The sequence below is a fragment of the Canis lupus genome, chromosome 7 (assembly GCF_048164855.1).
Source record: "Canis lupus baileyi chromosome 7, mCanLup2.hap1, whole genome shotgun sequence".
NCBI lineage: Eukaryota > Metazoa > Chordata > Mammalia > Carnivora > Canidae > Canis > Canis lupus.
Window position 1 is genome coordinate 14,915,189 of NC_132844.1, and position 12,176 is coordinate 14,927,364.

General features: G+C 34.2%; 1 protein-coding gene across 5 annotated transcripts in view; it reads left to right on the top strand.

Annotated features, from left to right (window-relative positions):
- USP45 (ubiquitin specific peptidase 45) overlaps positions 1–10,589 on the top strand; it is a 73,739-nt gene extending 63,150 nt beyond the window's left edge. For 4 of the 5 annotated variants that reach the window (XM_072831982.1, XM_072831983.1, XM_072831984.1 and 1 more), the window contains 4 exons: positions 69–166; positions 1,793–1,879; positions 5,871–6,024; positions 6,838–10,589. In XM_072831982.1, coding sequence (XP_072688083.1) covers positions 69–166; positions 1,793–1,879; positions 5,871–6,024; positions 6,838–6,968 — 470 coding nt within the window. In that variant the 3' untranslated portion in view covers positions 6,969–10,589. Of the gene's footprint in view, positions 1–68; positions 167–1,792; positions 1,880–5,870; positions 6,089–6,837 lie in introns of all 5 variants that reach the window. The other variant, XR_012033820.1, reaches the window with a different exon arrangement.
- Positions 10,590–12,176: the final 1,587 nt, after the last annotated feature.

Sequence of the window (12,176 nt, forward strand, 5' to 3'; positions counted from 1 at the left end):
GTAACTATATTATGTGGTATATAATGTATAAAATGAAATTTTAAAATAAATTATTATATTTTATTCAGAAAAGAAAGCTGAATCCATTTATACTAATGCCAGGAAGCAACTGCTCATTTCTGCTGTTCCAGCTATCCTAATTCTCCATCTTAAAAGATTCCATCAGGTAAAAAGTCCCTTTAGTAGCACTATAGTAATGTAATCATATGTTTTGCAGAGCCCTACATCTTGTAAAATGCCGTCAAGGATTAGACAGTAATTTTTTTATTTTTTTTATTTTTATTTTTTTTGACAGTAATTTTTTTAATGTAAAAAATTGTCATATGGGATTTACTGCTTTTTCAGCCATAATAGTTTACTTTTCTAATTAATATCGCTTAATTCATAATACTGTATTTGATGATTTAGGTGGTAGGAACCTAAGTTTTGTGTGTGTGTGTGTGTGTGTATGGGAGAATGAAAAATAAAATTTATTAAGAATCCTTAGAAGCAGGTAAATAGCAAAGTGCACATAGGTTTCTGAGCTCTCATGATCCCAGTGGGTAGGGCTAAGTGGGCTGGGCATGGCTGGCTTGGACGAATACAAAAAGGGCTGCACAATGCAAATATAGGGTCTATGGTGAGAAGGGAACCTAAATGTTTTTCATGCGTCAGGTTTTCCCTCTATTTTTAGTGTTAATCCAATGCCTTGCCTTTTTTTTTTTTTTTCAAATTTGATGTAATGATTTTATAGTTTCTCTGAAAGAATAAAGTAAAATACTAAAACATTTTGGAAAAAGTTAGAATGGGTGATTTTCTTTGACACCAGTTTAAAAATAAAATCATAGTAGTTAAAACAGTATGGTCAAGATTGTCAAAAAATAAAACATGCGTATTATTTAAAGCTCTTTTGTTATGATAAAGGAAGAATCTCAAATCAGTTGGGAAGGGGTAGATTAATTGGTTTTTAGTTTAAGTAATCTCCACACCCAATGTGGGGCTCAAACTCACAATTCCAGGATCGACCCCAAGAGCAAGAGTCCCTTGCTCTTCTAACTGAGCCAGCCAGGTGCCCCAAGGGGTAGATCATTCATTAAAGAATTTAGGAAAAAGAACTGAAATAAAAAATGTAAAGCTTCTTTCTATACCATGTATCAATAGTATTTCCAGATAAATATTTTAATCATATAAAACAAATCATCAAAAGACTAGAAGAAAACTTAAATGAATATTAATATTAACCTGACCTCTGGGAGGAAGGTTGCCTACATATAAAACCCATGAACTCTCAAGGGAAAAGATTAGGAGCTTTGATTATATATCTGCAACATTTCAGGTGGGCCACAGGAGGGAAGAGATTTTTCTCTACATACCTCCTTCCATATCCACAGAAAAATTAAACTAAATTCTTGATTTTTCTCTAGCCAAGAATGTGGAAACTCAGTGGAAGTGAAATGGCCGTGGAGGGCAGAAGCAGATATATCGTGTCTCATTACCTAAGAATGCCTAGTGAAGGGTGTACATGTTGTGTGAACAAGACAGGGTTGTGTCACATCTGAGAAGCTAATTTCATGATGTGCCACAGTTATTTTATATTTGGCACTTGCATCTCAATTTAGGAACTTACAGAAAGAATTCATTCACAGACTAATGAATAGTCTCGAGCTTATATATCAGTTTTGGATTATTCATTAGTCATTTTTTTATAGCTATTTAAAAAACCACTGAGATTCCTCTTTTGGATTTATTAACAAACACAATGCTTTAGATGAATAGTTTGTTGCATTAAAAATTGTTTTTTGGTCTTTTTAAGGCTGGCTTGAGTCTTCGAAAAGTAAACAGACATGTAGATTTTCCACTTATCCTTGATTTAGCACCGTTCTGTTCTGCTACTTGTAAGGTTAGTACGTTATTAAGATGTTTAATTGACTTGTAAATAATATGCTTAAAAAGTATTAGGCCTTTCCTTCCTTTTTTTCCTTTTATTTTCCTTCCTTCCTCCCTTCCTTCCTCCCTTCCTTCCTTCCTTCCTTCCTTCCTTCCTTCCTTCCTTCCTTCCTTCCTTCCTTCCTTCCTTCATTAAGCTTCTCTGAAAGGGAATTTTTTTTTAAATAATTTATTTATTCATGAGAGACACAGAGAGGCAGAGACACAGGCAGAGGGAGAAGCAGGCTCCATGCAGGAGCCCAATGTGGGACTCAATCCTGGGACCCCAGGATTACGCCCTGAACCGAAGGCAGGCTCTAAACCGCTGAGCCACCCAGGTGTCCCTGAAAGGGAATTTTATAGTTAGTGAAGTTAAATCTGTAACATGGAACTTAACACAGTGAATATGACTTTTGTCCTTTGAGAGACAGAATGAGGGAAAGTTGAACAGATGTGTAAACCATGAGGCACGGTGGTCAGGAAGATAATGCTGCTTGTCAGTGCTACTGGTAGCAGAGAGTTGCTGAGGGAAGTAAGCAGATTTTGTGCCCTCTCTGTTCCTTGTGAATGACGTGGCTTAATGGACAACAGTTTTAGCATTTGTGGAGTTCATTCTCTTTTGTGAGTCAATATATACTCATGCATTGTTTTTCTTTTTTTTTTTTAATTTTTATTTATTTATGATAGCCACAGAGAGAGAGAGAGAGAGAGGCGCAGAGACACAGGCAGAGGGAGAAGAGGCTCCACGCACCGGGAGCCCGATGTGGGATTTGATCCCGGGTCTCCAGGATTGCGCCCTGGGCCAAAGGCAGGCGCCAAACCGCTGCAACCGCTGCACCACCTAGGGATCCCATGCATTGTTTTTCATTACATTTCATGTATACTGCTGAAAATAGCATACTTGTGAGCTGAGTATGATACTTTTTTTTTTTTAAAAGATTTTATTTATTTATTCATAGAGACACAAAGAGAAAGAGAGAGGCAGAGACACAGGCAGAGGGAGAAGCAGGCTCCTTGCAGGGAGCCCAACATTGGACTCCATCCCGGGTCTCCAGGATCACGCCCTTGACTGAAGGTGGCGCTAAACCGCTGAGCCATCCGGGCTGCTCTGAGTATGATACTTTAAAATTGGTAATACTTTATGGAATGCCTGGGTGGCTCAGTGGTTGAACGTTGCCTTCCGCTCAGGGCGTGATCCTGGAGACCTAGGATCGAGTCCCACATCAGGCTCCCTGCAAGGAGCCTGCTTCTCCCTCTGCCTCTGTGCTTCTCTCTCTCTCTGTGTCTCTCATGAATGAATAGTCTTTTAAAAAAAATAAAACTTATAATACTTTGATAATTAGGTATAGAAAGCAGGCTGGTTTATAATTGCTGTATTTACATGGAAGAACTGTGTAGGTGAGAGCAATGACTTTGCCTTCCTTGAGGGAACCAAATGTTATGAATGGGGTCACATATTGTTCTGTTCATGATTATTGGTTAGCAGTCTAGGTTGTGGTATGTAATGGAATGCTTACTGACCTTAATATTTTCAATACATTGATTCATCAAAACAGACATATCTTAAAAGCAATTATTTGGTGAATCCAATTTATCTGCTGTAGAGTACCAGCACCATCTATCAATTAACACTCAGTATTCATAGAACGTGATAATGTGGTAAACAAAATGAAATTTAACAAGCTGAAATTAAATTGAAATTTAACAAGTTTTTAAATTTATAAAAACACATTTTTAAAAGGTACTATTTATGGAGAATTACCAACATACACAAAAGTAGACAGAACAGTGCAGTGAACCTATATAGCATCCATCACCTAGCTCTAAAACCTTAGACACATGGCCAGTCCTACTGTATCCATACACCTACTACTTTCCCATATTATTTTCCTTACTATTTTCCCATATCAGGCATTGTTTCATTCATAAATATTTTACTATGTATCTATAAAAGATAAAAATCACTCCCTCCTCCTTTGTAAGAACATAACCACAATACCACTTTCACACTAAAAAAAAAAAAGTTAACACTAATTCCTTCATATCATCTGATGTATATATTTCTAGTTGTCTTATGAAATTTTAAAAATAGTATCCAAGCAAGGGTTACACATGATTGGATAATGTATTTTAGTCTTTTTTAATGTATAGTTCCCCTCTCCCATCGCTCACCCCTTCTCTCTCTTGCAAGTTATTTTTTTAAGAAATGGAGTCCTCTTTCTGGTAGTTTCCATGGTTTAGATTTTGATTATTCCTCCCCTGTCCTCTTTATCCTACAACTAGATAGTTGGCTCTTAAGACGCTTGAACAGATTCAGGTTTGATGCTCTTTTTTCCCTTTTGCTAAGGCTATTTATAGGGCATGTTCTGTTTTTTTTTATCAGGTAGTACTTATGCCACTTATCTTTCTATGATACCAGCAACCAGTGCTGTTCAAATGCTAGATCCATGAGTTCATTAAGAATTATAGAATGGTGATATTTTAATTGTTACTCCTTCATTTATTAGCTGGAGCATTTCTATAAAGAGAAATTCCTTTAATCTATTCAGTTATCTTATAGTTTTTATAGAAAAGGCAAGATAAATATTCGATTCTTTCCCTGCCCCCCTTTAAACCAGTTTCAGAATAATGAATTAATTCATTAGCATTCTTAAACTATGATCAATTAATTTAGCATTACTAATTCATGGATTGGAATACATTAAATATGTTTCAACTTACTGTACTTTTTATTTATGGTCTAATATATTAGTATAATGTGGATCCATGTTTGGCTACTGAAAGCCACTTCCAGCTGGCTTCTGGGTTCTTTTGATGTGACCATAGTGGTTTCTCTCTGAACAATTATGCTACCAACTAGAATATATTAGTCACCTGTTTTAATTTTTAAATTTTCATTTTAGGGTTTGCTTTTTAAATTTAAACTTAAATTTTTCAAATTTTACAAAATACATAAAATATTTACATAGTTCCAAAATCAAATGTATAAAACAAGGTAAATTTAAATAAGGATAGCTTTTCTCCATGTCCATTCCACCTGTTTCTTCCTTCTCTTTATATATAACTATCTAAAAATTGTTTTATTCCTCTGTAATTTTTAAAAATATAAGCACATATATTTGTGTGTGTGTGTATATATATATGTGTGTGTGTGTGTGTGTGTGTGTATGTGCATCTTCACTCTTAAATAATCACAGCTTACAATATATATCTTTTTTTCTACCTTACTCTTAACATTATAGCATGGAGATTATTTCATAACAGTATTTTGAGATAGTCTGGCACTCTCTTTTTCAAGTACATAACTCAGTGCATCATAATTTATTCAACCAGTCCCCAATTTAATGACCAATTTATCTGGGTTTATTCCAGTTTATTTTTAATTAAAGTGTAGTTGACATACAATATATTCTTCTCAGGTATACAATATACAATATATGATCTAATATTTATATACCTTACAAAGTGATCACAATAAAGCTAGCTACCATCTGTCACCATGCAAAGTTGTTACAGTATTATTAAATGTATTCCCTGTACTATACATTACGTTCCCATGTTGCCAGTTTTTAATATTACAAATATTCCTGCATTTAGTAGCCAAAATAATAAATAGTATGTCTTTTTACAGTTTGCTCATATGCCTGTAAGATAGATCCTACAAATAGGATTGATAAATCCAAGAGTAATACCTGTGTAATTTAGCTAGATAACATGAAATACCTCTGCATAGGGGCTGTACGTTCCCACATGCAATGTGTGTGAGTACTTTTTTCCCTATAGCCCAGCCAACAGAAAATGCTGTCAGGCTTTTGCATTTTGCCCATCTAATACATGTGCAAACACATCTCAGGGTAGTTTTAACAATGTGTTTTTCTTAATTTAAGCAGGACATAAGATTTGACTTAATTTTCCTTTTTATTTCACTATATATTACTAATTTCATTTTTTTCTTTGTCTAAAAGAATGTAAGTGTGGGAGATAAAGTTCTCTATGGTCTCTACGGCGTAGTGGAACATAGTGGCTCAATGAGAGGAGGTCACTACACGGCTTATGTGAAAGTGAGAACACCCTCCAGGAAATTATTGGAACATATCACTGGCGAGAAAAATGTACCTGGTATGGCATCCTAAGTTTATGTTCTTCTTAAAAAAACGAATGTATCCTTCCTTTTCTGGAAGAGGTAAGCTGTTTCATGGATACTGCAAGTGGATTCACTTTGTTAAAGTTAAGTGAAAAACACTTTTAGGAGTACTTAAATAATTGTAGAGAACCTTAAATATCATAAGACTGTACCCTTCTAGATGATGTGAAGTGACACTCTGTTTTTCAGGGTGTTAAGTCATTGAGTATTGCAGCGGAGTAGTAGCATTTTATTTAACAACAAAAGATTTTGAAGACCTAGCAGATCCTCAGAATAGAGTTGGGGTCGAAAATTTACAATCTTTGCCTATGGATCAGCAAGCTGACTTTGTTTTCCTTTTTCTAGTTCAGTGAAAATGATTATTTTCCTTGAGCAAATAAGTATTTACAAGTATATCTAATGTTTCACTAGGTTTTTAGAGTGAAATGATAACTGGGATGCCTGGATGGCTTAGTGGTTGAGCATCTGCCTTCGGCTCAGGATGTGTTCCTGGGGTCCGGGGATCGAGTCCCACATCGGGCTACCTATGGGGAGACTGCTTCTCCCTCTGCCTATGTTTCTGCCTGTGTGTGTGTCATGAATAAATAAAATCTTTTAAAAAATGAAATGATATTAATATTAATGCTTTGAAAGAGTTAGTTGATTTTGGAAGATTTTTAACACAAGAAGAAATACACACAATAAGATCTAGCATTAGATAAATATAGCTTGTGATGAATATATTGTTGTTTATAATGTGGAAAAAGAATATATTTATTGTAAAATTATCCTTCTTTTTGCCTTGTTAGGTTTGAAAGAACCTGATAGTGAATCAGCAGACCAGTGGGTCCATGTTAGTGACACTTACGTGCAGGTGGTTCCAGAATCAAGAGCACTTAGTGCACAAGCATACCTTCTTTTTTATGAAAGGATATTATAATTATCTGTTAATAATTAGTGGCAATGATTATTTAGGTCACTTTTGTTTAAATGCTGCAATGATAACCATAATGCATAATGTGCCTTTGTAGTCTTTTCTGTAGAAATAGCATGTAGATGCTCCTGAAGATTTTTACCATTTTGGTGTTTTTTTAAAGCAAATTAAATTTACTCAATGCTTTCAAATGTATATTCTTAAAATATATGTGAACACATGTTTTTAAGGAATATTTGTCCTGGACAAACAGCCCAGATTTTGAGCAGTAAAGGAAACCTCCTTATAATGTGGCTTATTACTCCAAACATCCAGAAATGATGCTGGCTAATCAAATTGTTCTTTAAAACAGTGTTTACTAAATGTGAGTCACATACCACCATTCTCATGTCCTATATATGTGTGTATATTATCTCCTATGCCATTGTTTACTTATTTTTAATCTTCTTTTTTAGCCTTACATTTTTAAACATAGCCTTGTTTTGAGTATCCACATTTTATGTGCTAGTCACATTATTTTTAATAAACATTAACATAAATATGTAACTATTGAAGAAAAATTGTTCACCCATGTACCACTCCACTTAAAATCATCTCAGGGCTGTCCAGTGGTGTATGTATACCACTGTGTGGGAAACACTGGTATAACATATACAGTAGGCACAGTGACCTCATCATATTTTGTGTGATTCAGCCATATAAAATGATACCACTGTAGCTTCAATCATAGGGGTCTACAAGTAATTTATTGATTAGCTTATTGCTTTCAGGTTTTGAGAACTAGAAAAAATATTGAAACATATCAACATATTGTTTGCAGCCTATTCATGATGAAGTTGAAGATAATTTGCATGTAATTAGCCAAAGTCATAATATAATTATTGATAATTGTAACATGCAGAATTGGTAAATAGACCATTGGATACCTTTGAAATATAAATTACCAAATTATATTTGTAAAGGACAGAGAATTATGTTCTTATTATACTTGACAGGGAAATATGCATTTTCTAGTTCTGTAGGTCAGTAAATATTAAACATGGTTTTGAGGTTTGAGATCACTTTTCCTTGTCATTTACAAGCATCAATAAGTTCAAGTGGGTCTAGCTTATATTTTAATGGGGTGTAAAAGTTGGCATTTCAGATTTTAAGTAATTAAATAATAGCAAAAATATGATAGTTTACCCCCCCCAAATACAAATTATTAAACTGTCAAAACTTGACATGAAAATATTACTATTACTTAGGCTTAAAATTTTTTAAAACATATGGCTACTTGGGTCTGACATTACTGAATCAAAACACATAACTGCATGGTTCAAACATCCTAATCATTAGTGCCAACACATCATATACAGGCAGCTACTTACTGGATAAGTGCCTAGCTCCAGTTCATTCTCCTCTTAGGAAGGAAGGATAAGAATAGTGGCTGTAGAAAATTTTAACCAAATCTCTGAGCCTTCGTAACATTTAAGGTTGTATAACATTGTCAGGTTTGCTAGTGCTGTCTTTTAATATGTGAATGAGTGTTGAAGATTAGTGTGATTAGTGTTCAAGATGGCAATAATATACAAAACTCAGAGCTTAAAAATATCAGTGCACAAAATCTATTTTTAAGGTATTGAAATTTCAGTAAGAGTGTTTTCTTGATTTTTAACTTGAAATATGGAGAGATATATCTTTATAAATTAAAATCTGCAAACTCAGGTTGTGTCCTGGAAAAAGTAGCTTAAGCTGTTTAAATTAAAGTGTTTTATGTTGGTTTTTTTTTTTTTTTTTTTTTTTGGAGGTAAATAAGTGTTTTATGTTTAGTTGTAATCCACTAAAATTGAAGTTTTCAGTACCAGAGCAGTCAACTTTTTGGAAAAATAGTAGTTAAATCTCTGTATTCAAGTTAGGCAAGGCATATTGGTAATGGCAATTACCATCCTTTCCCCCAAATGTAAATATTAAGTCACCTCATTTTTCTCCTAAAAAAAGATACCATTTTGAGGCATATATTTTTCATTGGGTGGTCACCTGTTTTCATTGATAGATGGATAGACAAAAGAAAAAGTGAGAGGGGAGAGAAGGAAAGACAGGGAAAAGAAGAAAACAGGATAGGAAAGAAACAAGAACATTCTTTTCTGTTGCCTCTTGGCTTTATCCTTCCTTACACAGCTAAAGTCAGAGATGGTGAGATAGGCGAGGGCAGGAATCAGGTCAAGTCTCTTTTCATTAATAGGATGCCAGGAAATGGACCAGTACTGTATTTATCAAAGAGGAGACCTTTTGACCTTTATTCTGAGTACCAGTTAACAGTGATTGTTCATTGAGTGATACATTGTAGCTTCAGAACATTACTTCCATACTCAAGTAATGCAATAGTTTTTATGCTTAATCTCACATTTATTCATGAAATATGTATTTTTGAATACCTACTATGGATCAGGGGCTGTGCTGACACTATTTTAACATGTTTTAATATGGAGAGGCCTATATATGTTTTAGACATTATTCCAGAAGTAAAATGCAAAGAAGAAAGTTTATTTTCATTTCATGGTAAAAAAAAAAAAAAAAAAAGCAGAATCTGAAGTCTATTTTTTTTTTAATGGCCTAGAGTTTATGAATATTTTTCAGGGTCTGCTGGTAATGGAATAAATTTGATTTTGATATCTAAGAATTTCCTAAAGATTTGTAATAGGGAAGGTATGTCAAGTGACACATGGGCCTACATTTAAATTTTTGCTTTTATTCTGAACATTTTGAAAGTACATATGCAGGGGTATAAAATTGTGGAGCTTCTATAATGATAGTTTCTAGATAACCTCAGGAAACCATACAAATAAGTGAGAAATGTTTACAGGTTCTTGAAACAACTACAGTAGTGCTTGGCCAATCAGAAGTTTCACTAACTGTATATAGAAACTATTTTACAGGGTATGTCTAGTCCCAGTTTCCTCTAGTTTTTCCTATTTAAGATGATGAAATTTTGATTGTGTCAATTATGTGAATATTTTTTGGCATAGCCAAATATGTCTGTATTTAAGATTCTGTTATTTAATGTTCTTAAAACAGATGTGAAAACCACCTTTTTGGGTGGCAAGGAGACTGGTAGTTGGTGTCAGTTCCATGAGTTGATTCCTGTTTTCTTATTTTAAATGCTCCAACAGCTATTTTACTATATATAATAGCTCCTAGTTCGCATGTACGGTGCGTTTAGTCAGTGATTTTACACAATAGCTGAATAAAATTTCCTGAAGATTAAGCTGTGAAATGTATCACTTTCATCCAATTTTTATAGTACAAAATAACATTCTACTTTTCCTAAAATCATATTCATAATCTGCATGTTACCTGATCAAATAAACTTAAACCAAATATGTTATGTGCAATAAAATTATATAATGCATTTAGAAAGATGATTTTTAGATATATAAAATGTTTTGGTTCATGTAGAAGTCATCAATTCAAATGTTTAAAAGATAAATGACTATATTTTAAATTTTGAGTAATGCTGGTTATATAGCATTCCCACTATTTTATCTTTACTTTTTTGCAGTGTTTTTAGAAAATCACTATGTAACTTATTGAGCATTATTTTGATGTTACTGTATAAAAATGGATAATAAACATTAAATTATTTCACAATTGGTCCTGGAGTTTTTGCAATTCACATTATTGATATTTATCAACACTATTTCCTTATCTAGCTGTACATTCAAAATATCCTTTGCATTTTAGAAATTATTTCAGAGCAAAATATCTTATTATAGTCATTTTCACTCAAATTTCAGTATCTACCATGGCTGAGTCTTCATCCTTTCAGATGTTTCTCAAAATGTTTGGATTATTTAGACAGGATAATTTATTAGAAAATGTTTCATCTACCTGTTTGGATTTAAACTCTTTGGGTCATGAAGCTCTTTGAGATTAGAATTAAAGTTATAGACCATCTTTCATTTGCACAATAATTTAATAAGTATTTATCAAAGCTATGAGTTGGGGAAAGGAGGAGGGTTTTAATTTGGAGGCCCTCTCTTCACTTTTGTTCATGACAATGTAGAGGTTGGGTAGGGACATTTTGTCAGTTATATAGTCTCAGAAAAACATATAACCCAGATTTTTGTATGTAATTTCAGAGGTTTCATGGACCCTACTCCCCAAAGCCATTTTCATACATTTATAAAGTTGCACTCAAGCAGAAATAGCCAAAATGTTTGCATTCCAATATATATTAAGACAGCCTAGTTTTTGCTATGGTAACAAGTTAACTCCACACTTCCCATTATTTCTTCCTCATCCAAAGTACCCCCTGTGAATCTGCAGTCTGTACAACCGTTTTCCAGTTGATGATTTTGTAATCCAGGGTTTTATATTGTGCTTCTATCATTTTAACACCAGGTCTCCCTACTCTAGCAGGGGAAAAGAGCATTAAACAGTCATCAGCAATTAAATTCATCTTGGATGTCGCACAACCCATTGGCCAGAAAGTCACATGGCCCTGTCTAGTTGCAAAGAGGGATGGGTAGGATGAGTAAAAAAGGGTTAGTCTCCCAGGGAGGCCTGGGTGGCTCAGCAGTTGAGCATCTGCCTTCTGCCCAGGGCATGATCCTGGGGTCCCAGAATCGAGTCCCGCACTGGGCTCCCTGCATGGAGCCCGATTCTCCCTCTGCCTATGTGTCTGCCTCTCAATTTCTGTGTCTCTCATTATTAAATAAATAGTCTTAAAAAAAAAAAAAGTCTCCCATGGCTGTCTTGTTTCACTTAGCATAATCTTTTCAGAGTTCATCCACAGGGTAGTATGTATCAGAATTTGTCTTGAAGGCTAAATAACATTCCATTGTATGTACGTATATACCACAGCTTTAAATACTTTTATTCTTAAATGTTAAGATGAATGTTATGTGGAATTTAGCACTAAAGATTCATGTCTTGAATGATAGGGATACTTCCAAATTCTGCATCTTTTCCACATCTTAATTTTTTTCCCATTTAATTTTCAGGCTAACTTGATTCCACAATCACGCAAAGTACTAACTTGAACATACCCTCCCTTTGAATTTTCTAGTTCAAACAATGCAAACAGGGGAAGTTCATGAAAATTTAATTTACGAAGTTGGCTAACCTATTAGTTCTAAACAGCATATTGCCAAGACTGGCAAGGTGGTGGCTGCTTCAGCACTTTCTGATCAAGGTGTGAAATGACCAGACTGCAGTAGAAAACGTACACAA